Here is a 25,545-nt window from a genome sequence, read left to right as displayed (position 1 = left end):
TTTTTTAATTTATTTTGACCTCAAGCGGTGCCTCCATTTCACTTGATTCTTCTTCTTCATCTTCAGTGGAAGATTGTCTTGCAAGATGTAAAATCGGATCGTATTGATACGGTCTAACATCCATTTCAGAAATGACATCAGGAACATATACTGAGTCAAAAAAGAAACTTCACAAAATGTAATTTGAAAAATAATGAATAATTTTTCTCTGATGATACATCTATGTATCCGAAGTGGGATCCCTATCTTTCGACTCTAGAAAAACGTTAGCAAAACCCACTCAAACCCATCCATTCGTCGTGCAAATGACGTTAGTGCCAAATCAGGTTTTGCACGTGCAGTCGATCACGTGATCTTCGCATCGAAGTTTTCTTCATATGCACGTGTTTGCATTGGCCTCAAGAATTGAAAAAACACTTTTATACCACAGTTCTAACGGTACTTGAAATGCCACGATTGTCAAATGTGCAACGTGAACGTGCCGTTGGCATGTTGCAAGCGGGAAGATCAGTTATTGACGTCGCAAGAGCAATGGGATGCAGCCGTCGTACTGTGTATGACTTGCGAGGTCGTCTACAACAAACTGGCACCACTTCTGATCGCCCAAGGTCGGGTCGTCCACGTGTGACGTCACGAGCAGAAGACCGTCAAATCGTCCTACGTCACCTACGTGACAGATTTCTGCCGGCTACACGAACCAGGGTTGAGATGTTTAGAGGTCGACTGTCCTCACAGACCATTCGAAATCGGTTGTGGGATGCCAATCTCCATTCTCGACGTCCATATCTTGGGCCAATATTGACGCCGTTTCATTAACGTCAACGTCTGCTGTGGGCCCAACGTCACCTCCGATGGACCCAGAGAGACTGGAATCGAGTCGTCTTTAGCAATGAATCTAGGTTTACCCTCAGATGCGCGGACGGCAGGCATAGAGTCTGGAGACGACGTCGTGAACGGTATGCCCAATGTTGTGTACAGAAAGTCGACAGATTCGGGGGCGGAAGTTGCATGGTGTGGGGTGCTTTCTGTGGGAACAACCGTTCCCGACTTCTGGTCATCCGTGGAAACCTCACAGCTGCTGCTTACTGCGACCAGGTGCTCACCCCTGAACTCGTTCCTTTCATGGCGGCTCATGGCCCAGGTCTACAGTTCCAGCATGATATTGCTCGGCCGCATACCGCGATGTTGACACGAAATTTCCTTCAAAACGCTGGAATCAACGTCATGGACTGGCCATCGAGGTCCCCTGACCTTAATCCAATAGAGCACGTTTGGGATGCACTTGGGAGAAGGCTTCGTGGTCTTAGGAACCAACCTCAGAATTTGCAGGAACTTGGCGCTGCCTTGCAAGAGAAATGGCGCAGAATCCCCAACCACGTGTTCACAAGCATCAGGCAGTTGATGAGGAGACGGTGTTTGGCAGTGGTGAATGCGCGGGGCGGCCATACACGATACTGAACTGAGACATTTCGCATTTTTATTCTTGTGTATCGAGTACATCACACAGATCTCAGCAATGAAATAATAACAATTTAACCATCTTACCATCTCTTGTTCTTTTATAGTGCCCTGAAGAAAGAATGTGAAGTTTCTTTTTTTGACTCAGTATTTTACTGCTTCAGCATCCACGGACACTGTTAAGTTGTGAGGTAAAATCAAAGAGAAAGCCATCAGCAACAGGCACTTATGACGTCAAGTCACGTGATACCCCTCTGCTCATTAACTGTCGGGTGTTTCCGTAATAGGCAGAAATACGAGTACGTTTTTGTGTTTTTATTGCTATTTTACAAACTTTTTGTTCAATTTTAATCACAGAATGTGAGTTTTGGAATATCCTTTACAATATATCAAAAGTTTTGTTTTTGTTCGTATTCTCCTTTAACGATAAGACAATCGTAATTCGCTTTGTGTAAGTGCACGTGGGCGCAGACCCTGGGCCTAGATTTCCGAAGCTCTCTCAGCGCTAAGATAGTCGTAAGTTAATGTTAATGTATGGCACATACGGCTATCTTAGTGCTACGAGAGCTTCGAAAATCTAGGCCCTGGTCTACAAAGCGATCTTAGCGCAAGGACAATCGTACGACAATGTTAAGGGTACAGGGGTTACGATCACCTTAGCAAAATAAATCGTTTTGTGGAACGGGACCCAGAACCACGAAGCAATTTCTATAGGCCTACTGTGCAACATGACGTGCCCTGGGTGGCACTCTTTACGACTCTGAGCAACTTAACATGTGCAAGAATAAGAGGCATAATAAGTCTGTTGCCGTGAGACAGATTCACTGGAGCGGAACTTGTACTTCCTGTTACAGAAACAGAATTTTTCAAGTATATCTATCTCCTTGTACTCGTATAAATCACGAATGCATCGTGTCGGGAATATAAGTGCGACTTTGTCGGAAAAAGGATATATGTTTCAACAGAAACGTGTCTGTTTGGCGCTTAACTGTATACGTAAAATCTAGTGTCCAGCGGTCACAAAAAAACACACGCTTATGTAACGAATTCGGCCAGCATGTCATCGATATTGCCGAGACTGTCCCCTTATATGGTCTAACAGCCCCTGAACCGCAATATTTTCCCATCTGCCCATCTTTCCTTGAAGGTGTTCCACAGTTTGAGGAGTGAGTGAGTGAGTTTAGTTTTACGCCGCTTTTAGCAATATTCCAGCAACATCACGGCGGGGGACACCAGAAATGGGCTTCACACATTGTACCCATGTGGGGAATCGAACCGGGGTTTTCGGCGTGACGAGCCAACGCTTTACCAACTAGGCTACCCCATCGCCCCCTCACAGTACTAGTTTGAGGAAGCAGACGCGGACTATTTTCGTCGCCTGATCCTCCACGACGTCAACAACAATGGAACGTGGAAGAAAGTGTGAAAAAACCACACATTTATAGAAATAAATCCGATGTGAAAGGTAGGTGGAAGGATTCGAGGGAGCCTTTCCTTAAAAACAACCCAGGTGGCGCTGTTCACGCGAATATTTTAAGCTTTTATCTCACGTTGAACTAATATCCGGGCCAAAATTGGAAGTTCAGGTTCAGGGTATGGTTCAGACTTAGGTTCAATTCCAGACAATGTCAATTCTGGTTCTCCCTGTCGTTATATCGATGGAATATTCCTTAAAGTGGAATTATAGCAAACTCACGTTTTGAAAGTTTCTGTTGACAATTATGTCCCCTCAGCTTGTTTGTTTGTTGCTGGTTTGTTTGTTTTTGTTTTTTGAGGAAAATACTAGAAAACTGCAATAAACGACAGGTTAAAAGATAAAGTGAGTGAGTGAGTTAAGATTTAAAGTCACATCGGCAATATTTCAGCCATATCGTAACGAAAGATAAAGTAATCAGAAACATGCACCCAACCTTTAACGCTAAAGTATTGTTTATTTATATATTAATAGCGAAAACAATTTCTTTTATCTCAGCTTAGGCCATTATGCATATTCCGCAGACAACCACGTGACGTGTTCACTCGTGACGTCATACGTGACTAAAGTCGGCCATATTACCTAAGACCAAGCGCCTGGTGGGTTTCACCAAAGTGGCCAACGTCCAGTAACTGCATCACTTCGAGTTCTCCTCCCACATTGTCCAGAGCGGCGTTGATCCCAACCCACTCAATCACTAAACAAGGCAAAGTGAATTTCTCCATGGGCAGACTATACGACTCAGATACAGGTTTAGTTTTATATTTATTGCATACATCATCCAGCACTACACCACAATGCATAAATCCAGGAAACATTCAAGCAAAGTTTGGGAACTTGAAAAGAAACATAATAACTGTTTGTCCAAACCACATGTGCCACTGCCAAGGGCATTAAGATTATGTATGTACATCATGCAACAGGCGCGTCACTTGACACCACCGTACAAGCCTAGAGTGGGCGGTGGGGAAGCCTTGTGGTCTAATCGTTGGCTCGTCACCTCAAAGGCCCGGGTTCGATTCCCCACATGGGTACAATGTGTGAAGCCCATTTCTGGTGTCCCCCGCCATGATATTGCTGGAATATTGCTAAAAGAGACGGAAAACCATGGACAACCATCTGTCAGCATGGACAGTCATGTTATCTAACGTGGACATGTTATCTTATGGACACCTTATCTGATGTCCATGAACTAACTTTATCCTATCATACGTCTGTGAACAGAGATGCTTTTCGTATATTGTCCATAAATATGCTTTATGTAATGAAAACAAAGACATTGTGTGGAATGTCTTCATATATGACTTACATATCATTTACCAGCGGTGTGTATACGTCCTTAAATTGACGATGTGTACAATGTCCTTGAACACGAACACTGTGTAAAATGTCCATGAACAGGGACGTTGAGAATAACAGGGACGAGGTGTGTGTCCGAGACGACAATGTCAGTGATCATGATGATGTGTATATTCGGTCCATGATCAGGGACACCACGTCTATAATGTCCATGAACACGACCATGTGTGATGTCAGTGAGCAGTGGTACCCAAGGTGTATATCAAAGTCCATCAAAAGGGACACGGGTATATAATGTCCATAAACAGGGATTAAGGTGTATATACGATCCAGAAGAAAAACACTAAAACCGGAAAACACGGATCGCTTCAGACCATTCCCCCAGTATATTTCTTCTCAATTGTCTCTAGATGTTCCCTCGCCTTCATCCTTAGTGCCACGATGCTTGAGTTCCGTGGATCGGAGTCACCCAGCTTGGATGTCAAGGGGTTAAATACCCCCGAAAATGTATGTAGTTTGGATGTGATGGCATTGGACTGGAATGCTGGAGAGAAGAACGTGGGATATGACGTAGGCGTCTGCGAAAACACTGGGCTTAATGACGTCAGGCCTTGCGTAGAAGTTGTTATTGGCTGAGGGACGCCATTGCCGAGAGCGCATGCGCTTGCAATCGGTGGGGTCAACCAGGGGTCAAGTGGCAAGGTGGAGGTCAACACGTTGGTAGTGCGTTTGGTAACTGGCGGACCGGAATATGTTTCCGTCAGCTTCCCACCCTCCAGTTTCTCCTGTCGACGCCATTTTGCTCTCCTGTTTTGGAACCAGACCTGAAAAGAAGACCAAAGAACGTTAGTTCGATTACTAAAAAGGTCATTGTAACTATAATGACAGTGCTAGTGGTTGGTTGGTTGGTTGGTTGGTTGGTTGGTTGTTGTTTAACGCCGCATTCAGCAATATTATATCTATATGGCGGAGGTCTGTAAATAATCAAGTCTAGACCAGACAATCCAGTGATCAACAGCATGAACATCGATCTACGCAACTGGGATACGACGACATGTGTCAACCAAGTCAGCGAGCCTGACCACACAATCCCGTTAGTCGCCTTTTACGACAAGCATGGGTTGCTGAAGACCAATTCTAACCCGGATCTTCATAGGTCGACAGCACTAATGGTAATGAAAAGCCACGTAAGAAATACGTGCACATAAAATGTTCCTGAATTCCGTGGTGAGGTAAGGATGCCTTAGTTAAAGCGGGGGCGGTGGGGTAGTCTAGTGGTTAAAGCGTTCGCTCGTCACGCCGAAGGCCCGGGTTCGATTCCCCACATGGGTACAATTTGTGAAGCCCATTTCTGGTGTCCCCCGCCGTGATGTTGCTGGAATATTGCTAAAAACGGCGTAAAACCATACTCAGTCAGTCAGTCAGTTAAAGCGCTGCCTTGGGGACTAAGATATCCTGGTTAGGTTTATATGAAGCCACAATTTGTGAAGCCCTTTTTTGTGCACAAAGCCGGTACATTACGTAAATAGTGCTTAAAGCGGGTGTGAAACTACACCAATTCCTTCGAGTAGTTTTACCCGTTTTAGCAACATTCCAGCAATATCACGACAGAGGACACCAGAAATGGATTTCACACATTGTATCCACGTGGGGAATCGAACCCGGATTTTTGCCAAGACAAGCGAACGTTCTAACCACTAAGCTACCCCAATGCATTAATTCATTTGAGTCGCTTTAGTTCACTAGCGGGAAAGGACTTTGGATGGCGAACTAATAGCTTCCAAAGCATCTGTATTGAAACGCTAATACTGAGATGAAGTGCATGGTATTTATCTTCCACATTCGCTATGCAGAGTTGTGTACCTTTGACGTGACATGATCCTATTATCATAGGATCGAATTCACGATTCGTCCTGATTAGAAGTGGTTAAGGCGTTCGCCCGTCACGCCTGAGACCCAGTTCGATTCCCCACATTTGTACAATATGTGAAGCCTATTTCTGATGTCCCCCGACGGGTTTTTGCTGGAATATTGCTAAAAGCGGCGTAAAACTAAACTCACTCACTTGCTTTCCTCACACATTAAACTTGAATACCGTGAATTACTGAAATACTGTTCAAGGCGGCGTTAAATCAAATTCACTCCTCAACGTTTAGTGTAAGGCGTTGACATGACAAGTTGTGCGTGCCTTGTGTCTGCTGACCTTTCTTACAAACTACAACTGATTAGCTCGCATTTTCATTGGATAATTCGCCCATTACACACATGTGTAAACTGTGTAATCCCGTGTTAAGAAGCAATGTACGACGTTTTATAAATGGTCCTCCAATCTCTTCAACAGTGTCCAGATTAACCTAGCTTTCAAATTGGCTTTAATGTGACATTTAACTTTCGGTCCGAGACGCCATGCCCAGCTAATAACAAAGTCTTAAAGAGCGCTTTAATTAATTCAATAACAGCCCATTCAATTTGGCGTATTAATTTGCTTCAAGACGCATTACTCAGTTGAGTTGTCGCACGACATGAAAGCGCAAGAAGAAAGAATCCCAACTGGCGTTATCCTGAGGGGGCAAATTAAATAGGGGGAAATTTGTAGCCTATCAGTTCCTCGTTAGCGTGCCAAAGGGAGACGAAATTTGATTTCGTAAAGAATGGCAGCACAGAAATCTGTCATAACCCATTTAACTCCATTACGTTTGCTAAACACTAGGGATTTGTTATCGTTGCCCATTCAACATAAATACATGTTTACAATTACCGTTTTCACACTTTTCATACAACCAGCAGAGTATTCAAATACATATGTTACTAATATTGTAAAAAGGAGCCATATTTGCACTGGACAATAATATTTCAGTTTGTATACAAATGATCAAAGCAATGTTCATCATATGGGTACGTTCATCATATGGGTATTTCACGACCATCTTATGTCTGTGTTTACCGAAGAACATTTATCAAACATGACGTATTGGGGAAAGTGATATTTTTTCTTTGTTATGTTACGTATAATTTCATTTTTCATATTTTTGTAGATACTGGTGCAACAAATTAATTTTCTATGTCATTAAACAGTTATTACAATCGAGAAAATCGACACATTTCAGAGTATTAAAATTAACATTAAATGAAGCCGATGAGTTATTTTGATACAACATTACAAACGAGTCGCCAAATAGTTTACTGGCAAATTGGTGACCGCTACCAGCTGAATATGTGATGTTCAGCAAACCCACTATGTTTGGGCTTCTTGGTTCTCGCTTGAGAAAAAAAAACTGTAGGCATTTCTACGATGAATGGCTGAGTAGAGACTGATGGTGGACATGTACTGTCGGTTAATGACCGTTAAAAATAATCAGGATACAATTTGGTTAAGTGATGACCAGTACGATAACATTAGGATTGCTCATCTATTTTCGGACTATATTTCGTAAAACCACGACCAAGCAATGGTCTGGTAACAGATAAGGTTGTGAACTTTGAACGATATGTCTTCCCTGTCTCGGTTTTAGTGGTCAGACCACGACAGTCTGTCCACTCGGACAATGTCTTCACGTCGATGGCCAGACTACAATGAACACTCCCTACGGGGACCGGTCATTTTCCTCAACGATCACTTTGATAAGGTTCAATTGTGTGCGGACTACGGGTTGCCCAAACGAGGGTCGGGTCAGTGCTTTAGGGGGATATTAAACTCGGTGCGTTTCCCCAATTACTTTGTTTTCGGCACTGACACACAACAAAAGTGATGGAGATGAGGTTTTAGCTCGCTTCACTTCCTCATTAAAGATGTCGTTGACAGTTGGCTTCTTAGCGCGAGAGGGTGCTAATTTGATTGTGAGATGTGCTTATTAGCCAATCAGATACGCTCATTTCTAAGCCATTTGACTCGTATAGCTCGTGCTTGAGACGACACTTAAAGCAACAATTACGACAACTAATGGCGTTACACATTTCACCGACAAAGAATAACAGTAATACAATTCTGGACAGATGAGAAAATTGAGTAATGAGTTGATAATGACTTGATTATTACAAAAGTTGACTAAATCAAGAGGTATCGGAGTAGTCCGGCCCTCCTTTCTGCTTGATTAAAGAGCGTTTTCGGCTTAATGGAGACTGCGATAAGAGAAGGGAGGTAAGCGAGTGAGATTCAGTAATATGTTACCCAGTATGATATTTCCAGGGGAGCTCTCAAACATGATACACCCCCGGGTAGTGGTGGTACAGGGCCACACACATCCCTTTAAAGCATATTCCACATTCGTACATTTTTATTTTTATCGCTGATTAGTTGTGTTTGTTGTAAATGAAACTAGCATAATAATAACACTATACATAACACAACTACGAAATTGAATTTTCTACGTGGGTTATGAGGTTTTGTCTTGGATTGTTATTTTGTGATCAGAATATGAACCCTCTTGTCCAAAAAAGATTAAATCAATTTTCAGAGAGAGAGAGACACACATTTGAAGAAACAAATGTTTAAAATGTCTGAGGATACTCGAAGTGTGGAGTGTTTTGGACAGAAGTGTCTATAGTGCTCTCGAAAACCAATTTCAGAGTTTTCTCTCAGCATGGTATGTGAATACTTTATTATATAAATGATGTACCGTCGATAAGCTTAAGGTTTTGACCTTACACCGTATGTGACACGAGTGATTTGGAAAGGTTAAAACATGTAAGAACCTTAATACAAAATATGTTCCTTTTAAATGCAATGGGCAGGTCATCTCGGGAAAAAATACAAGTGACACCTGAATAAAATATATGTTTGTTTCGTTGTTGGTACTGTTTTTTAATCTTGCAGGTTTTGTTGCGGAACTCACCTGAACTCTGACCTCCGGAAGATTTATTTTGATGGCTAACTCTTCTCTGCTGTACACATCCGGGTAGTGGGACTTCTCGAACGCGCGCTCAAGTTCGTGCAGCTGGTATGTTGTGAAAGTAGTCCGGTTTCGACGATGTTTCTTTTTTGGAGAATCGTCATCATCATCCCCGCACTGGCCATCTGACTCCCCTTCGCTGTGACTATGACTGTGACGGGACCTCGACATGTCCTCTCCAACTGTGAAAACAATATAGATAGTTAACATGAAATGAAAACTTTCAGAATAGCTAATGTGTACAAGCGTCGAAGATTTATGGAAGAGTGAGTGAGTAAGGTTTTACGCCGCTTTTAGCAATATTCCAGCAATATCACTGCGGTGGACACCAGAAATGGGCTTCACACATCGTACTCATGTGGGGAATCGAACCCGGGTCTTCAGCGTGGCGAGCGGACGCTTTAACCATTAGGCTATCCTTGGGATATAAGGTCAATATAAAACTCAAAACTAGTATATTGTGGCTCAGTACAAAGAGATAGAGAGTCCTGAGACGCTGATGTCGTTGGTTTATTCCCTGGTCGCGTCATACCTAAAAATATAACTTGGAAGATGGTACTTGTAGTAAGACTCCCTGACGCTGGCAATGAAACAAGGACTTGTCCTTAAAATCCGTAAATGTGTCTGAGTGTTTGTTTTATTTTGTTGATTGTTTAACGCCGCTCAAATCCAAACATGTTAGATTCTCTGTTTAATAGGCTTTTATATTTTGTGTTAGTCTGTCATACTGAAGTAAATATATCCAAGAAAGCCCACGCAAGTCTAGAAAATGTAGCAAGTCTAGATTTCCTCAGCTTCTGAAAATGAAGAAAGTCTCAGGGCTCCTTTTCAATATATATATATTTTTTTTACTATGAATATTTTTTCAGTAAAATATGTTCATTTCAGAGACTAGTTGTTAGTCTAATTTTGTGTGTCAAGCTCAATTGACTACATGTGAGTAATACTGAAGCCATCGCTGCTTCGTGAATGTACAGTTGGATCCTGTTTAATTTGGATGGTTGGTATGTTTAACGCCGCACTCAGCAATTTGTGCATACAATGAAAACAAGTGCCATATGGTGAATACAATGCCAGAATGGGGTGGAACCACGGTTACAATACTGTTACAAAGAGTACAATAGTGAGTGAGTTTAGTTTTACGCCGCACTCAGCAATATTCCAGCTATGTGGCGGCGGTCTGTAAATAATCGAGTCTGGATCAGACAATCCAGTGACTGACATCATGAGCATCGATTGTTTCATCTAGAAATTGCAATCAGAGATGTTAACACCAACAACAAAACACCTCCAGGAGATGGTAACATATGTTGGGGAATGGTAACCCTCGTATATGGTTACCGACAATAATATCCCTGAAGGGCTGTTACCCTAAATTACATATCTGAAGGTTGGATACCGCTAAAAACAAATTGGAGTGAGTAAGTGAGTGGGTTTAGTTTTACGCCGCTTTTTTGCAATATTCCAGCAATATCACGGCGGGGCTTCACACATTGTACCCATGTGGGGAATCGAACCCGGGTCTTCGGCATGACGAGCGAACGCCTTAACCACAAGGCTACCCCACCGCCCATGTTAGTGCCTCAATGTACATGAACAAGAACTGACTTCTTATGAGACTGTCTTCAGCTATCGTCAGTACAAGATGGAAGGTATGTGTGGAGGATGAGTGAGTAGCATCTATTTGATTATAGACAGGTCCTAATGTGGCGGTACCTGTTCACCGTAACATGAGCCCCTACCAATGCTCGCCCCGCCTCCCGCTCTACAAGCTCGCGTCCCGCTGTGATCCCCCAGGCGTTGAATCAGCCATTGTATTTTTTAGCTCCCCCAACATGATAACAGCTTTTCAGAGTTACCTATGCATGAAATTCGCGTTTGCTCTATTATTTATTTTCATCTAATTTAATTAAGATGCTGACAAAAGCGAACTGACGACTACGTTTTGAATCTGTCGAGGTTTCCACCCATCTTTTCAAGCCCAAATGCCTCGCTTCAATATTTCTACATATCAAAATTATTATAAATTGCATAGGTTTTAACACCATGGACATCGGAGCGGAGGTCTCTCTAATTGTTGTAACGAGTCGAAGGGTTTACAAATTAGTCGATGGAGTATCTAAGCGAAGCATAATACGGTCTGTCAAGATACCGTCAGAGCGTCGCGGTCCCCTTCGCCTCCGGCTCTCTCCCGTCACAACCAGAAAACATATTATTTGCTCAAATGCGAAATACAGAGGTGACAGTCTAGTTGAAATTGGGGTAATTAAGGGGGTTTGTCCAACTGACAAGACCCTCGGAACAATTTTCATTTTTTAATATTGGCGGTGTCGTCAGTTTGATCGCGGGACCATCTGCTATGGGCGAGCTCCCGTGGTCGGTAAGAGTCCATGCTGGGGGAAGTCTTTATCTCGACACAGGGAAATCCGACCCCTCTACGTCAGACGGGTTATTGTTATTGTGAATATACAACCCCTGTGATTATAGCATTACACGTCATTGATTGGTGTGGGGCGAGCCACGCCTTGTGTGTTCAGTTCACTTACCTCTACCCCTGGTACACACTTTTTGTCCCTCTCCTCCACACATTCCTGTCTATCCCCATGTCACCACCCACCCTGAATCTGTTTCCCGGTCTTCACAGATTTAAACATTCAAACACCGTTAACAAACATTAAACCATTTATTGCAATGCCTTTATACAATACATCCTCTGGTAACATTAAAACACATCCATATTTTAAAATAAAATACTTTTCAAACTATATCACCCCGTTTTTCTTCTCCGATCGGGACCCGAATGATCAAGACCTACTCCCAATTCGCCACTCTCGCATGCGAATTCAAATGCAAGCATTTCTTACCCAATTTTAGCGTTTTTCTCTTACATGCTAAATTCAATTCCGCATGTTGGAATTATGTTCCAGTCCTCAGGTATAGTTCTTTTTATGAAATCCATACTGACAATATTGGTGATTTTGAAAAAAGAAATGTCTGGTAGACTTGTAGGGCTTTGAGGGCTATACATACAATTGCTCAAATACTCAATATAATCATGTATTTATGTAATATCATAATATCATGACCTGACTTGAATATGAATCGCGTGGTCAACATCTGGGACGTGACATCTCAAAATATATAACTGCTCACTCTGTATGTGTAGCTCATTGGCTAGTGCGGTCACGTGTTCAGTAGAAGACTTGCGTTCAGCTAGGAACAGGATGCGCTTTTACATGCGCATGCAAGTTTGTTCAAGAAATATGAATAATTCATCATTCATTATGTTAGTGTAGGCCTATACAAATTATCCCCAATTGAGACAAAAATATCCTATATAGTTATATATTCCTTTCGCATTATCGTCTTTGGTCTTCTTGAATAATAGGAATTCAATATAAAATTGGGGGTGAAACCCGACTAACCTCACTCACAAACACACCCACCAAACCACTCACTCAGTCACTCACTCACCGATCAACCAACCCACACACTCACTCACTTCCAGATAACACCTCACTCACTCACTCAAAACCCACCCACTCACTCAAAACCCCCTCACTCACTCACTCACACACACACCCACTCACTCACTCATATTTCAGATAACTAGATCACCTCTGCCCTTTAGTGCCCTTTAGAATATTCTCCACCAAAATACTAGGCCAGGTTTTGTGTAGAGGCGACAAAGCCCAATGTTTATTGTAATTCGGTGAGTGGGTGTAGTAGGAAATAAACATTTCCTTATCAACAAACTAACTTCATTGCTAATATTCTTTGGAGTGATCTGTATCAGTACCGCCTAATTTTAGCGCCTTTCAAGTCCTACCGTTACAATGTAAGAACCGGTTCCCGACTGAAGAAGGTAGAATGGGTGTCCAGGTTTTTGCAGCATTAATGGAACATTGTTATGAAATATTGGATAGCACACAAAAATCGATAAATCTTAACAGAGGACATTAAGAAATGAAAACATTTTAATGATATCTCGCCTCTGCATGTGCCATCGCGTTAACTAACCATACAATTTACCGACAAAACTCTTGTGTGTCTTTTTAGAACACTTTTACCAAGACCCAAACAATGCTATCGGTGGAGGACACAGTGCCGATGGACAAACAAGACTTGTCATCCTATAGTTTGACTATGACGTCTCGCCGACTGATCCGAATCAGCACAACGACCAGCCCCGGGCAATACGGCTGATCCATTGTTCTAATGCTATAGCCCCGATTAGGACAAAGGGCCTGGTGGGGGGAGAGGGTCATATGTTACGTCTTTATCTGGCTGAAGCAGTAGCAGAGTGAGCAAGCGAGCAAATAACGCCATTGTCCGGTGTAAGCGGCCATAGAAACCCTGGCCCTCTGCCTTGGTTTAATGAGCGTTATTATCTCATTGTAAGAAGCGAGGCCCACTGCCAATAATATGATATCTCGCATAAAAGGACACGGACAATAACCTGTAATTTTGTTAGAAGAAATCGCAACTCACCATGTAACATATTTTCTTGTCTGAAGACATAATTTAGACTTCAAATTTCGCATGGCATTGAGCGATATTTCCGAGTTATTGGATGTATAATTTAATTAAACCGTTGGGTTCTTAATTCTTGTAATTGTATTGCAAAGGTTAATTAAGAAAAGCCCCAAGAATGGTGATATCATCTTATGTTGACTGATATTGAATAAACCAGCCAGCCTGGACATTGAGCAAACATTTGGAAGTAAATGTAATATTAATGTAATCTCTTCGTATAAACCAATCATGACGTCATAGATGGCTTTCATATTCTCGGTACAAGAAAGAATTTTTGAAATATTTTTTTGCGATGCATGCTTTATGTTCCCGTGTTTCAAAGGTGAACGGTTGACTTGCCGTTGAAAGTGTCTGTGACCAGTGTCACCGGTGAGGCAGGATGCGCTCATCTTTTCGCGAACACCTGGTGTCATGAACCTTTCACAGTGAATTACGAACACAAGCTACAATACAGTTCGAATGGTACAACGAGTCATGGTTTGGGAAGAGATTTTAAAATTCCAATGAAAAGCGTTTTGTTTATATTTTTGGCATCGTACAATGAACTCTGCTTTTAGCGGAGACTTCTTGTAATTATGAAATTGTTTCTTCAAGTTGCTATTCATTCCTTCAATCTATCATAACGCGATACATGTAAACAGTCAAGTGAAAATCTCATCACATTAGAAAGACATAAAATCAATTTGAAAAAGGTCATTTAACATTAACATTTAAAATTTATCACGCGGACAACATGTTCATGATAATCTGTTTCCACAAATTACATAAATACGCGGGGTTTATTTGTGCTGTCCCGGCCGATGGGTGTTTTAACTGGGCCGGGGTAACAAAGACGCGGTTTTCTGCATCTGTGCACGACCCCACACGGTCCCCAGTTCCTGTGTTTTGTCCCTCTTGACAATTAGGAACTTGGTGCAAATGTATAGAAAATCAAATTGAAAATCTAAAAACTGATTCACCCATTCATAACATCTTGCTAGTCAACAGCGTATGACAAAATCAAATCATTTGAATTAAATAGACCAGGTACCCTTATAATTAGTGAGAAGGTATTTCTCTCGCACCGCTGAATTGCTCGCCCGCCACGTATTAAGGAAACACAGTACTGAAGAGGCCCTTGGATAAACTGTAACATCTGTTAAATAAATGAGATTGATGAATTGTTTGGGTTTTTTATGTTTACATAATGAAAAAGTAATTTTGGATTCTCTGTAGCGTTATTGACGATATAACTAATTCATATAATTATGATGCCTGAATCGGCTTTTGATGTTTTGTATACGCAATGATAACCAAACTGTTAGTCCAGTTATCATTATACGTTTTTAAAATTTAGATATTTGTGCATTGTACCCGATAAATGGGTCTATACAAAAAGAAAGTATTAATAAGATATTGCTATGAATTTCTATTCTGTGCTGTATGATTTCAAAATACATTCCCGACTGGCGTCAGTTTATCATACTATTTTAATCCAGCTTTAGAGAGTACTTTTTAAAAACAATAATGTGATGCACGTGTTTCTGTATCTTGTAATGTGTTATCATTACTGAGACCTTTAAGAAAGAAACTACATATGTAATATTATCATGCCAAACAGTGACGTCATCAGAGTTTAGTTTACTTTAGGTGGGTTGCCATGGTAGTCAATATCCTATTACGTCACTTGTTCTATCTATCAGGCATATTGCTAGAAAAGAAATATATAAAAAATCGAACATGTTCCTACAGGTTGTACAATAAATGTACCAACTACTGCTCCACCATGTACAAATCATATAATTTCTTAGAACATTGGAATCATGATTTTCAAAGGATGGAGTTTAGGGTGGCGACAGGTGTGTGTGATATTGTTTCAATTCAACCTGTAAATCTGGTATGTTACGCTGCTTTTACTCATTGAGTCAAGTACTGTCTAATTTTTCAAAGGGGGAGGTGTAGGGTGGGGATGTGTGTGTGTGCGTGCGTGCGTGCGCGCGCGCGTGTGATAGTGTTTCAATTCAAACTGTAAATTTGTAGGGCTGCGCAATATAACCGGTTTACCGGTATTTACCGGTTCAGACATGAAAACGATACGTATTGCAATACGCTGATGGAAAACCGGTATTTTTGACTTGCATTCGGAAAACTTCGTAACACTCGGAAATCTTCGGATATTTCCTTTTTTTCATTTGTGCCAGATATTATTCATATTTTTATTTTTAATCATGAATAAAAGTTGTTATTAAAGCTTAAACAAACATAGTGATTTTGCTGTGTATTTGCTCTATAAATCAAGCATTAACTCGATTATAAGTAGTTTTTTGTTTAAAAATACTTCATGCAATATATTGCAATACATATCGCAATACATGCTTTCGCATCGCAATATATCGCAATATGAAAATTCTCTGTAATACCCACCCCTATAAATTTGGTATATTACACAGCTTCGGACGTTCCTCAATTACAATCATTCGTCATTCCCACCACGTTTTCTATAATAATATAGTAACTTTAGCTTAGCCATAATCATTTACGACTGGATAACTATACAAAATTTATTCCACAACCACCACACCCCCCTACCCACACCCCAAAAAATAAAATAAAATAAAATAAAAAATTAAATACCGTTAATTCCATATTCCCCAACCATTTGAAAGTAATACCTTCCATCAAATGACCTCCTGCAAATACGATGAATATGACTGTTCATTTTGAAATCACAAACAATAGTTACAGCATATGGTGAATTCAAAGTGCAATTGCAATCTGTTCGTGAAAATGGTATTGATCTAAAATAACAACGAGAGCCACCACTTGTTTCATTCTCACGGACTCGCGATCTAATGGCCAAGTAGCACTTCAACCCCATGTCCAGCTGACAGAGAAACTGACCGTCGAGCCTCGCCTCATCTTAAGGAGCCGTGAGCTAATGGTCCTAGCCTTTCAACCTTCACTTTTAACCAAACTGTCATTCTGAAAATTCAACATCTGCTACAAACCCAAGGGCAAAGGTCATTTCCTGTTTCAGAAGTAATACACCTGAACTGTTCGACGTTCATATGTAGAATTAAGCGTGAATCCTGCGTGGTTGAATTGATTATTGAGCCAAATTTAATCTGAGGGTTTACTTTTAGTGTCATTATGATGTGAAATACATTCGTGTACGTAAAGGTATTGTTATGAATTTAGACCCCAAAAAATTTTTTATGATTTTCTTAAAGTCCTTAAACTTTATTAAATGAAGAGATTTGGCATGATTCTCTTAAAATTATATTATTTCGTCTTGATTCTTTTAATGCGAAGTTCGAAACAGATACTAGCATCAATGTGGAAAAAACAACAATAAAACAACAAAGGCACAAGTCTATCCTAGACTTTTTAAGATCTTGATACGGCTTCACAATATTACCTAAAGAAATTACCATACAGCCTACCCTGACAGCGATGAATTCATTTATTTATTCATTACAATAATTGTAATATTGTCTAATGCCCGATCGACCTGCATTACTGTTTATCTATTTATACCGTATCAAATTGATAGGTTAATAACAGATAGCGGTGTTAGTATCTAAAGCTGACATAGAAATACGATGCTATTTTCCAGCTGATTAGGCACTTATAGGAAACCCGAGGCTATATCAACTGTGATACGAGAATGGGCGCTTCAGTAGAACCGGGCACTACCTCGAGGCAACAACAGATTACATACTCCCTGGTCTAAAATGAGAGTTATCGGAGGAATTGGAAGAATTGGTGAATAGAATGAAATAAAGCGTGTTTTATGATCGCGTTGCGTTTACCAAAAGGTGATAACAATTGGTAGGGAGTACAAAGCCTGGCGTCGTTGTAATGGCGGTGTTAGGCCCCGACACAGGGATTGGTCTACCGTGAGCTATGGAAATTGATGGATGTTGGCTGGTGATAAAGATGTTCAGCGTGTTTTCGGGCGTTTTGGGCATTTTTTGCATGTTTGAGAATATATAGGGCAGTGAAAATTACCACTTTCTGTGAATAAGGTGTGTTCGGTTGGCCTAGTTTCTATGGCAATGGAACAGCTACTGTGTGTCCTTAAGACTTAGAGCGTTGAAATCGGTTTTGGGGTGATTATTGCGAAAATGGTGCAGCGTGCTTTCAAAATGTGTAATCAATAGTAGGAATAGTATTAGTACTGGCAGAAGTAGTAGTAGTAGCAGTGGCAGTAGAAGTAGTAGTAGTAGGAGGAGGAGTGGCAGAGTAGTAGTAGTAGTAGTAGTAGCAGTAGTAGTAGGAGGAGTAGTAGTAGTAGTAGTAGCAGTGGCAGTAGTAGTAGTAGTAGTAGTAGTAGTAGTAGTGGCAGCAGTGGTAGTAGTAGTAGTAGTAGTGGGAGGAGTAGCAGTAGTAGTAGGAGGAGGAGGGGTGGCAGTAGTAGTAGTAGTAGTAGTAGTAATAGCAATAGCAGTGGCAGTAGTAGTAGTAGTAGTAGTAGTAGTAGTAGCAGTAGCAGTAGCAGTGGCAGTAGTAGTAGTAGTAGTAGGTAGTAGTAGTAGTAGTAGCAGTAGGAGTGGTAGCAATGGCAGTAGTGATGGCAGTAGTAGTAGTAGCAATGGCAGTGGCAGTAGTAGTAGTAGTAGTAGTGGTAATGGTAATGGCAGTGGCAGTAGTAGTGGTAAGGTGGGCAGTAGTAGTAGTGGTAGTAGTAATGGCAGTAGCAATGTAGCAGTGGTGGTAGTAGTAGTAGTAGTGGCAATGGCAGTGGCAGTGAGTAGTAGTAGTAGGGAGAGGAGGAATGGCAGTGGCAGTAGCAGTAGTAGTAGTAGTAGCAGTAGCAGTGAGTGGGAGTAGGAAGGTGGACTGGTAGTAGTGGTAGTAGTGCAGTAGTAGTAGTAGCAGCAGGCAGTAGTAGTAGTAGTAGTAGTAGTAGTAGTAGTGGTAGTAGTAATAGCAATAGCAGTGGCAGTGTAGGAGGAGGGAGGGAGGGTGGCAGGGTAGTAGTAGTAGTAGTAGTAGTAGTAGTAGTAGTAGTAGTAGTAGTAGCAGTAGTAGTTGAATTAGGTCGCTTGTACCGCGCTCAGTTCCATGCAAAGCTCGCTTAAAGCGCTAGAAATATGTACACAGTCTTTAGTCAAACCACCTAAAGGGGGGTGTGTTACGAGAAGTTTGCACGGAAGTGATGACGAACAGACTTCAAATCCATCCCCCGGAAATTTCACTGGCCTATTTGCGAGATCCGAATGTCTTTAAAAGATAAAACGCACACTTTATGACGGTATGTGATGGTAGTGTTGGTGATGGTGGTGATGGTAGTGGTGGTAGTAGTGTTGGTGATGATGGCGGTGGTAGTGTTGGTGACGGTTGTGGTGGTAGTGTTAGTGTTGGTGGTTGTGGTGGTAGTGTTGGTGATGGCGGTGGTGGTAGTGTTGGTGATGGTGGTGGTGATGGTGATGGCGGTGGTGGTAGTGATGGTGATGGTGGTGGTGATTGTGATGGTGGTGGCGGTGGTTGTAGTGTTGGTGGTTGTGGTGGTAGTATTGGTGATGACAGTAGCGGTAGTGTTGGTGATGGTTGTGGTAGTAGTGTTGGTGGTTGTGGTGGTAGTGATGGTGATGGTGGTGGCAGTAGTGTTGGTGATGACAGTGATGGTAGTGTTGGTGATGGTTGTTGTAGTAGTGTTGGTGTTGGTGGTGGCGGTGGTGGTAGTGTTGGTGGTGGTTGTGGTGGTAGTGATGGTGGTGGCGATGGTGGTAGTGGTAGTGATGACGGCGGTGGTAGTGTTGGTGATGGTTGTGGTAGTAGTATTGGTGATGGTTGTGGTAGCATTGTTCGTGATGGCGGTGGTGGTAGTCTTGGTGATGACGGCGGTGGTAGTGTTGGTGATGGTTGTGGTGGTAGTGTTGGTGATGGTTGTGGTAGTAGTGTTGGTGATGACGGTGGTGGTAGTGTTGGTGATGGTTGTGGTAGTAGTGTTGGTGGTTGTGGTGGTAGTGTTGGTGATGGTTGTGGTGGTAGTGTTGGTGATGACGGTGGTGGTAGTGTTGGTGATGGTTGTGGTAGTAGTGTTGGTGGTTGGTGGTGGTAGTGTTGGTGATGGTAGTGGTAGTGTTAGTGATGGTTGTGGTAGTAGTATTGGTGATGGTTGTGGTAGCATTGTTCGTGATGGCGGTGGTGGTAGTCTTGGTGATGACGGCGGTGGTAGTGTTGGTGATGGTTGTGGTGGTAGTGTTGGTGATGGTTGTGGTAGTAGTGTTGGTGATGACGGTGGCGGTAGTGTTGGTGATGGTTGCGGTAGTAGTGTTGGTGATGGCGGTGGCGGTAGTGTTGGTGATGGTTGTGGTAGTAGTGTTGGTGATGGCGGTGGTGGTAGTGTTGGTGATGGTTTTGATAGTAGTGTAGTGTTGGTGATGGTTGTGGTGGTAGTGTTGGTGATGGTTGTGGTGGTAGTGTTGGTGATGGTTGTGGTGGTAGTGTTGGTTATGGTTGTGGTAGTAGTGTTGGTGATGGTTGTGGTAGTAGTGTTGGTGGTTGTTGTGGTAGTGATGGTGATGGCGGTGGTGGTAGTGTTGGTGATGACGGTGGCGGTAGTGTTGGTGATTGTTGTGGTAGCAGTGTTGGTGGTTGTGGTGGTAGTGATTCTGATGGCGGTGATGGTAGTGGTGTTGAAAGTGGTGGTGGTAGTGGTGGGTGTTGGTGATGGCGGTGGTGGTAGTGTTGGTTTGGTTGTAGTGTTGGTGATGGTTGGTGATGATGGTTGTGGTAGTAGTTGAGATAGTGATGTTTTTGGTAGTGATGGTAGTGATGATGATAATAGTGGTGGTGATAGTGTGTGATTGTGGGTTGTGGTTGTGATAGTGGGGGGAGGGGGGTGATAGAGGTGACTGTCTGCCAGGTAGTAGGCTGTATTTGGCTGTAATAGTGTGTGTGGTTACATATGATGGTAGTATAGCAGTAACACAAAGTGGGGATAATGTGTCAACTCATTGATGTGAGTATGTATTGTTATACGCCGCTTTTAGCAATATTCCAGCAACATCACGGCGCTGGACATCACAAAATATTCTTCAGACATTGTGCCCATGTTGGGAAACGAAAACGGATTTTCGACGTGACGAGCAAACGCTTAACCACAAAGCTACCCCAGGCCCTAACTGCAATAGGGGTGGGAGATAGTGGTATTTATACATACATAGTTAGTAAAGTTTTTGCTCTAATGTAACCTACAACTGCATGTATAACAATAGAAGCTGTCATGGATTTATCTCTAGTCTAAATACTTTACATGTCAACTATTCTTAAGTGCGACGTTAAACCCCATTTCACCCCACCTCACATGTCAACTGAAACTTTCAAGTTGCCCTAAGCATCATTAAATGTTGCACTATGTTTTACAACATTTTATCGCACTGTACTTATTCGATGAAAATAAAAAATCGAAAACACAAACGATGATTGTTGAACCCATTCCCTTGCCTTGTGCAATACCTAGAATACCAAGTCGTCATAAGAATAGACTTGTTCCAGGAACCATTATAATTATTTATTATATAGAATAGACTTTAAATCAAATAACATGAAGTATGTTCTAATTTTGAATGAAATTTGTCTGTTTAGAATAGATTAGAGTATGCAAGTACTAACACACTTCCCTAAGAATGCATATAATCCGTACGAAGAAAGTTTTAATCATTTTATCAGTTTACGTTGATATGTGAACATCACTGTTGAATTTCATGTGTGAGCATGGTAAAATGCAGCCAGTTTCATACAATGACATGCGAACAAAATACAATCAATTATAAAGTGGTTCGACGAACATGTTGACTGCGTATATTCTTAAACCGTTCTGGTTAAAAACGTTCAAAAATTATTTACGCGACGAATTTTCGAAAAAGACCATTTCTTCTGAGACTCCTTTAAAGCAAAACTCTCGAAAACTTAGAAGCAAGAAAAATGTCATAGTCATTTATGTTAAATGTGGTTGAAACAGATGTGTATCTGACAGAAACATTCACTTCATTAATCACTTAAGACTTCAGTCAGCTTGCGTCATGCTGTGTTTATTCTAAACACTATATTTAATGTTTCGTTGATGCATAGAGTTATAAACAATTAGTTGGTGTGTTCTGGTTTGCTGCGTTCCGTAATAATCAAAATATGCTAAAATATATGAACAGGAAGACAATACAACTAAATATCGTCTTGAAAGTTAAACCTGAAGCGATACATGCTAGTTTATTACATTACATAATTTTGTTTTCAATGATCAATGATCAATGCACAGCAGTGATAACTGTGATGCGGATCTTTGACTATCACCAAGACAACCAGAACACCTGATGTAACTGGGAGGGGGAGAACAGTTTCATATCAAGAACGCCGGTAAATGGACAAGAAACAAAATACATAACTCAAATATTATCATCAGGCGATTGTGTAATGAAGTTGTGTTCATGTAATATATAGTTTATACATATCTGTGACTATATATTATTAACTGTTATGTGATTTTATCGATTCGATTTTAGTTGATTTTCGAAGGCAATAGTATTCACACACATATACTAATATATCATGTCGAAAAATGTGCATCCATTGCAATAAAGAAGTTGTTTATCTATAAAACATCGTTCTCGTCCATCATATCAGCTTTTAATGCCTCTCAAAGAAAATGCGACCCGAAGAAGAATTTTTTATCAGTTTAATCCTAAGTGCACGACAACTACTTTAGTTACATATATAGGACTATAATGTAAAGGTGTGTGGTTTTATTGTGTAGATGTGTTCTGTGTTCACACATATGCTGATATTACATGTAAATGAATTTTAATCTGTGTAAACCTGAGTGTACGAAAACTACTTTAGTTACATATATAGTGTATAAATTAAAGGTGTATGGCCTTATTAAGGAGATGTGGTTTGTGTAATACTACTTGTATAAACTATCAAATAATGAACGGTTTACAAACCTCATGAAGGTATATCATTGCTTACTGAATTCTATTTTAATCGATAGCCAGCCATAGACCTACACAAATCTTTAGGTATGTTTTCAGGCGTTAGTGAAATTGTAACGAGAAAATATCGCAAACGATGTCACATACCCTAATATAATCCAAGCGAGGGGTATTGTTGTAGTCCGGTTGTCACGTCGCTTGGTTATAGACAGACAGACAGACAGACAGATATTTTATATTGCAAGCGGAAATGATTATTCACTGTGTTACAACTATTGACAATATTATCTACACTGGCGGAGAAAATTGGTAAGTTCCCTCAAGGCCGCTGTCTCAGATGGAAACGTAATTTTGTAAATTAGAGATTCATCACCGTGAAATTGACTTCAGACTTCATAAACAGGCTTTAAAACATTTCGTTAATTACTACAAGGTATTGTTCCTGTCCTCTCGTGAGGGAGAGACGCTGTAAAGTGATAAGTGCCCATGTTGTGGGTGCGAACGTAGAGTATGTCTTGAGTGACAGGATCAATTACACAAATAGAAAGTAATCAATATCTTTCCGATCAGAGATGGGATCACGTGATCGCCAATCAATAAATCTGTGACACATGGCGCGAGAAGGGGTGTACTTGTAAATAGCGCCTACTACAAATGTATCGTTTAAAAATTGATAACATATTTTGCTACACTGAAACCACGTTCACACTAGGCAGAGTATGACTTTGGATTTACCACCATATACTTCAACGGACAGTTTATTCCTGATATGCCGCTTCTTAGAATATAATCCTATTGCTGATATTGCATCAAATCTAATAAGTTCTCACGTGTATATTCAAATAGTATTCAAGTTGATGATAATAATTTTAGTATTGTGTTTTGACAAGTGGGCACATGTCAATGTAATTATGCTAAAAAATTCAAACATACATAAAATTTGAATAATTATGCGGAGTTTTAAATTACATATTGATGTATAATCCACAATTGTTGATAATTGGACAGCGTATGAAAAGGACGCTATACAATAATGCATGATATGTTTTATCATGCACAGTCATAACGACACCTAAGCGTGTATATAGTGGGACAAATTAGGGTGAGACGACAATTGTCCTTGCTGACACGATAATATCTTCGAGAAAATTCAGCATCCGACAATTTGGGATTAGAGGGGATTGGAGAGGATTAACGGCACAATACACACACATACATGTATAGCGATAGATAAACTGATCATTTAGATTATTATCTCAGGGAGTTAGGAATGTTCTGTGAGTTTGTATGTAGTTTGAGGTTGTCAAGAGATACCCGTTCGTCACGTTCTATACTGAGATCAGCTTACTTAAGAAGGTATCGCGTTCCAAATTGATTCAATTAACGTTATGAATATGTCTTCGTAAATAAACTAAATATGATTCATAACCATTGACGTGTTTGATAATTAAGATTAAATTATGCGTCAGACACTGATTAAGTTCATATTTGCAAATATGATTGCATTTGAAAAACATTGTGTAATACGTATGAACGAATGCCTATTCATTTATGAAATAACAATTAGGCTGCGTAATTTTAAAAGAAAAAAATAACATATTGTTGAACAATTACCAAGTACTTAAGGATAATTTTTATCCAGACGCAACTATCATATGAACACGCATTCGTGTATTTAATGCTTGGCAAACAAACGAGAAATATTTTTTTTATTAAAGTACCATATGTTTTGCTTGATTGGATAAATAAATCTCATGTACTACCATTGATCGTATAAAGTGTCATGACGTAGCATTTGGCAAATTATCAATACCCTTATTTTGTCAGTTTTTAAAAGTGACAAATTTAATGGTGACGATTTTGTAGTAATATACACAAAATTATGTTTAATTTTGATAATTTAATACCATATTGTACATTTGATACTGGCGTGATTCTTATTGTTATAAATTCTATACCTGATTTCTTCTCTTCGGAAATCCTCTCTGTAACCAAACCCGCATCGGCGAGCCCCCTCAGCATGTCTTGGGTGTGGCTTGGAAAGGGGTGCCCACCCTCGCTACCCCGCAACCCCAGCAAGGCATCGATGCTGTGGAAGCTTCTCGTTGTGGCGCTCATTGATAGTCCGGGTTCGAATCTCACTTCCAGCAAAGACTTGAAATCAATATCCTTAACAAGCCTGTTATCTAATCCTACGTCTTCTTGCTCGAGGAAGCTGAAAACGTTGTTACACAGTCAGTACGTCTTTGAACAATTCATTAAATGACTGTGAAAGTTAAGAACTGTTTCATATCGAAGTTACCAGGTGATCTCCACACGGTGAACCACGTCGGTCGTCTATATGATAGCTAAATTAGTCCTCCACGAGCACGGCACAGGTAGGGATTGTACCTCTCCACCTGCGATCTGAACGGCAGTGAGTCGCAATCTCCAGCACTGTCAGGGCCTAATGTACTGTCCGAGACTGATACAGCTCCTCACTTGGCTTCATAAAGTAACCTTACCCTTCATTGTTAATATTTCAAATGAGTTTAAGCTAATCCTTAGAGCTCGTCAGCAGCGATGACAGTGGTTTTACCCGGGGGCTTCTCTACCCCGCAGAGAAGCATGAACACTCGCTGACAATACGCGTCGTTGGTAACAAGATGGGCGGGGTCCAGGAAATTAATTGCGGATAAATAAGCGGTGAAGGAACCAATCACGGTTCAGCTTGAGTGTCTTGCCTCTCAACATGCAAACACGAATGAGTAATCTACCACAAACACGTCAGCCTGCAGCTACATAGCCGACAACATCATCACTACGACCGTGACAGAGGTACAATAGCAGGATACTAGAGGGCGCTGCAGTCTGCGTGCGGCGCGCGAGCTGTGACGTGGAGGACGGCGTTAACGTGACAACTAACGTCACCCGGAAACCAACTTGTCGCGGCTAAAATTAGATTAAGATCACCCTGCTTATTATTGCACGA

General features: G+C 41.0%; 1 protein-coding gene across 1 annotated transcript; it reads right to left on the bottom strand.

The window, feature by feature from the left end:
- Positions 1–3,680: 3,680 nt before the first annotated feature.
- Positions 3,681–25,329, bottom strand: LOC124282534 (retinal homeobox protein Rx1-like). The gene is made up of 3 exons (XM_046718546.1): positions 24,533–25,329; positions 9,064–9,302; positions 3,681–5,055 (listed from the first exon to the last, which is right to left on the bottom strand). The coding sequence occupies exons 1-3, from the start codon at positions 24,690–24,692 to the stop codon at positions 4,600–4,602; spliced, it is 855 nt and encodes a 284-aa protein (XP_046574502.1). The 5' UTR covers positions 24,693–25,329; the 3' UTR covers positions 3,681–4,599.
- Positions 25,330–25,545: the final 216 nt, after the last annotated feature.

This window comes from Haliotis rubra, unplaced genomic scaffold (assembly GCF_003918875.1).
Source record: "Haliotis rubra isolate DU_JTF1 unplaced genomic scaffold, ASM391887v1 Scf3, whole genome shotgun sequence".
NCBI classification, from domain to species: domain Eukaryota; kingdom Metazoa; phylum Mollusca; class Gastropoda; order Lepetellida; family Haliotidae; genus Haliotis; species Haliotis rubra.
The sequence above is the reverse complement of the archived record's forward strand: the minus strand, read 5'-3'. Positions and strand labels throughout refer to the sequence as shown.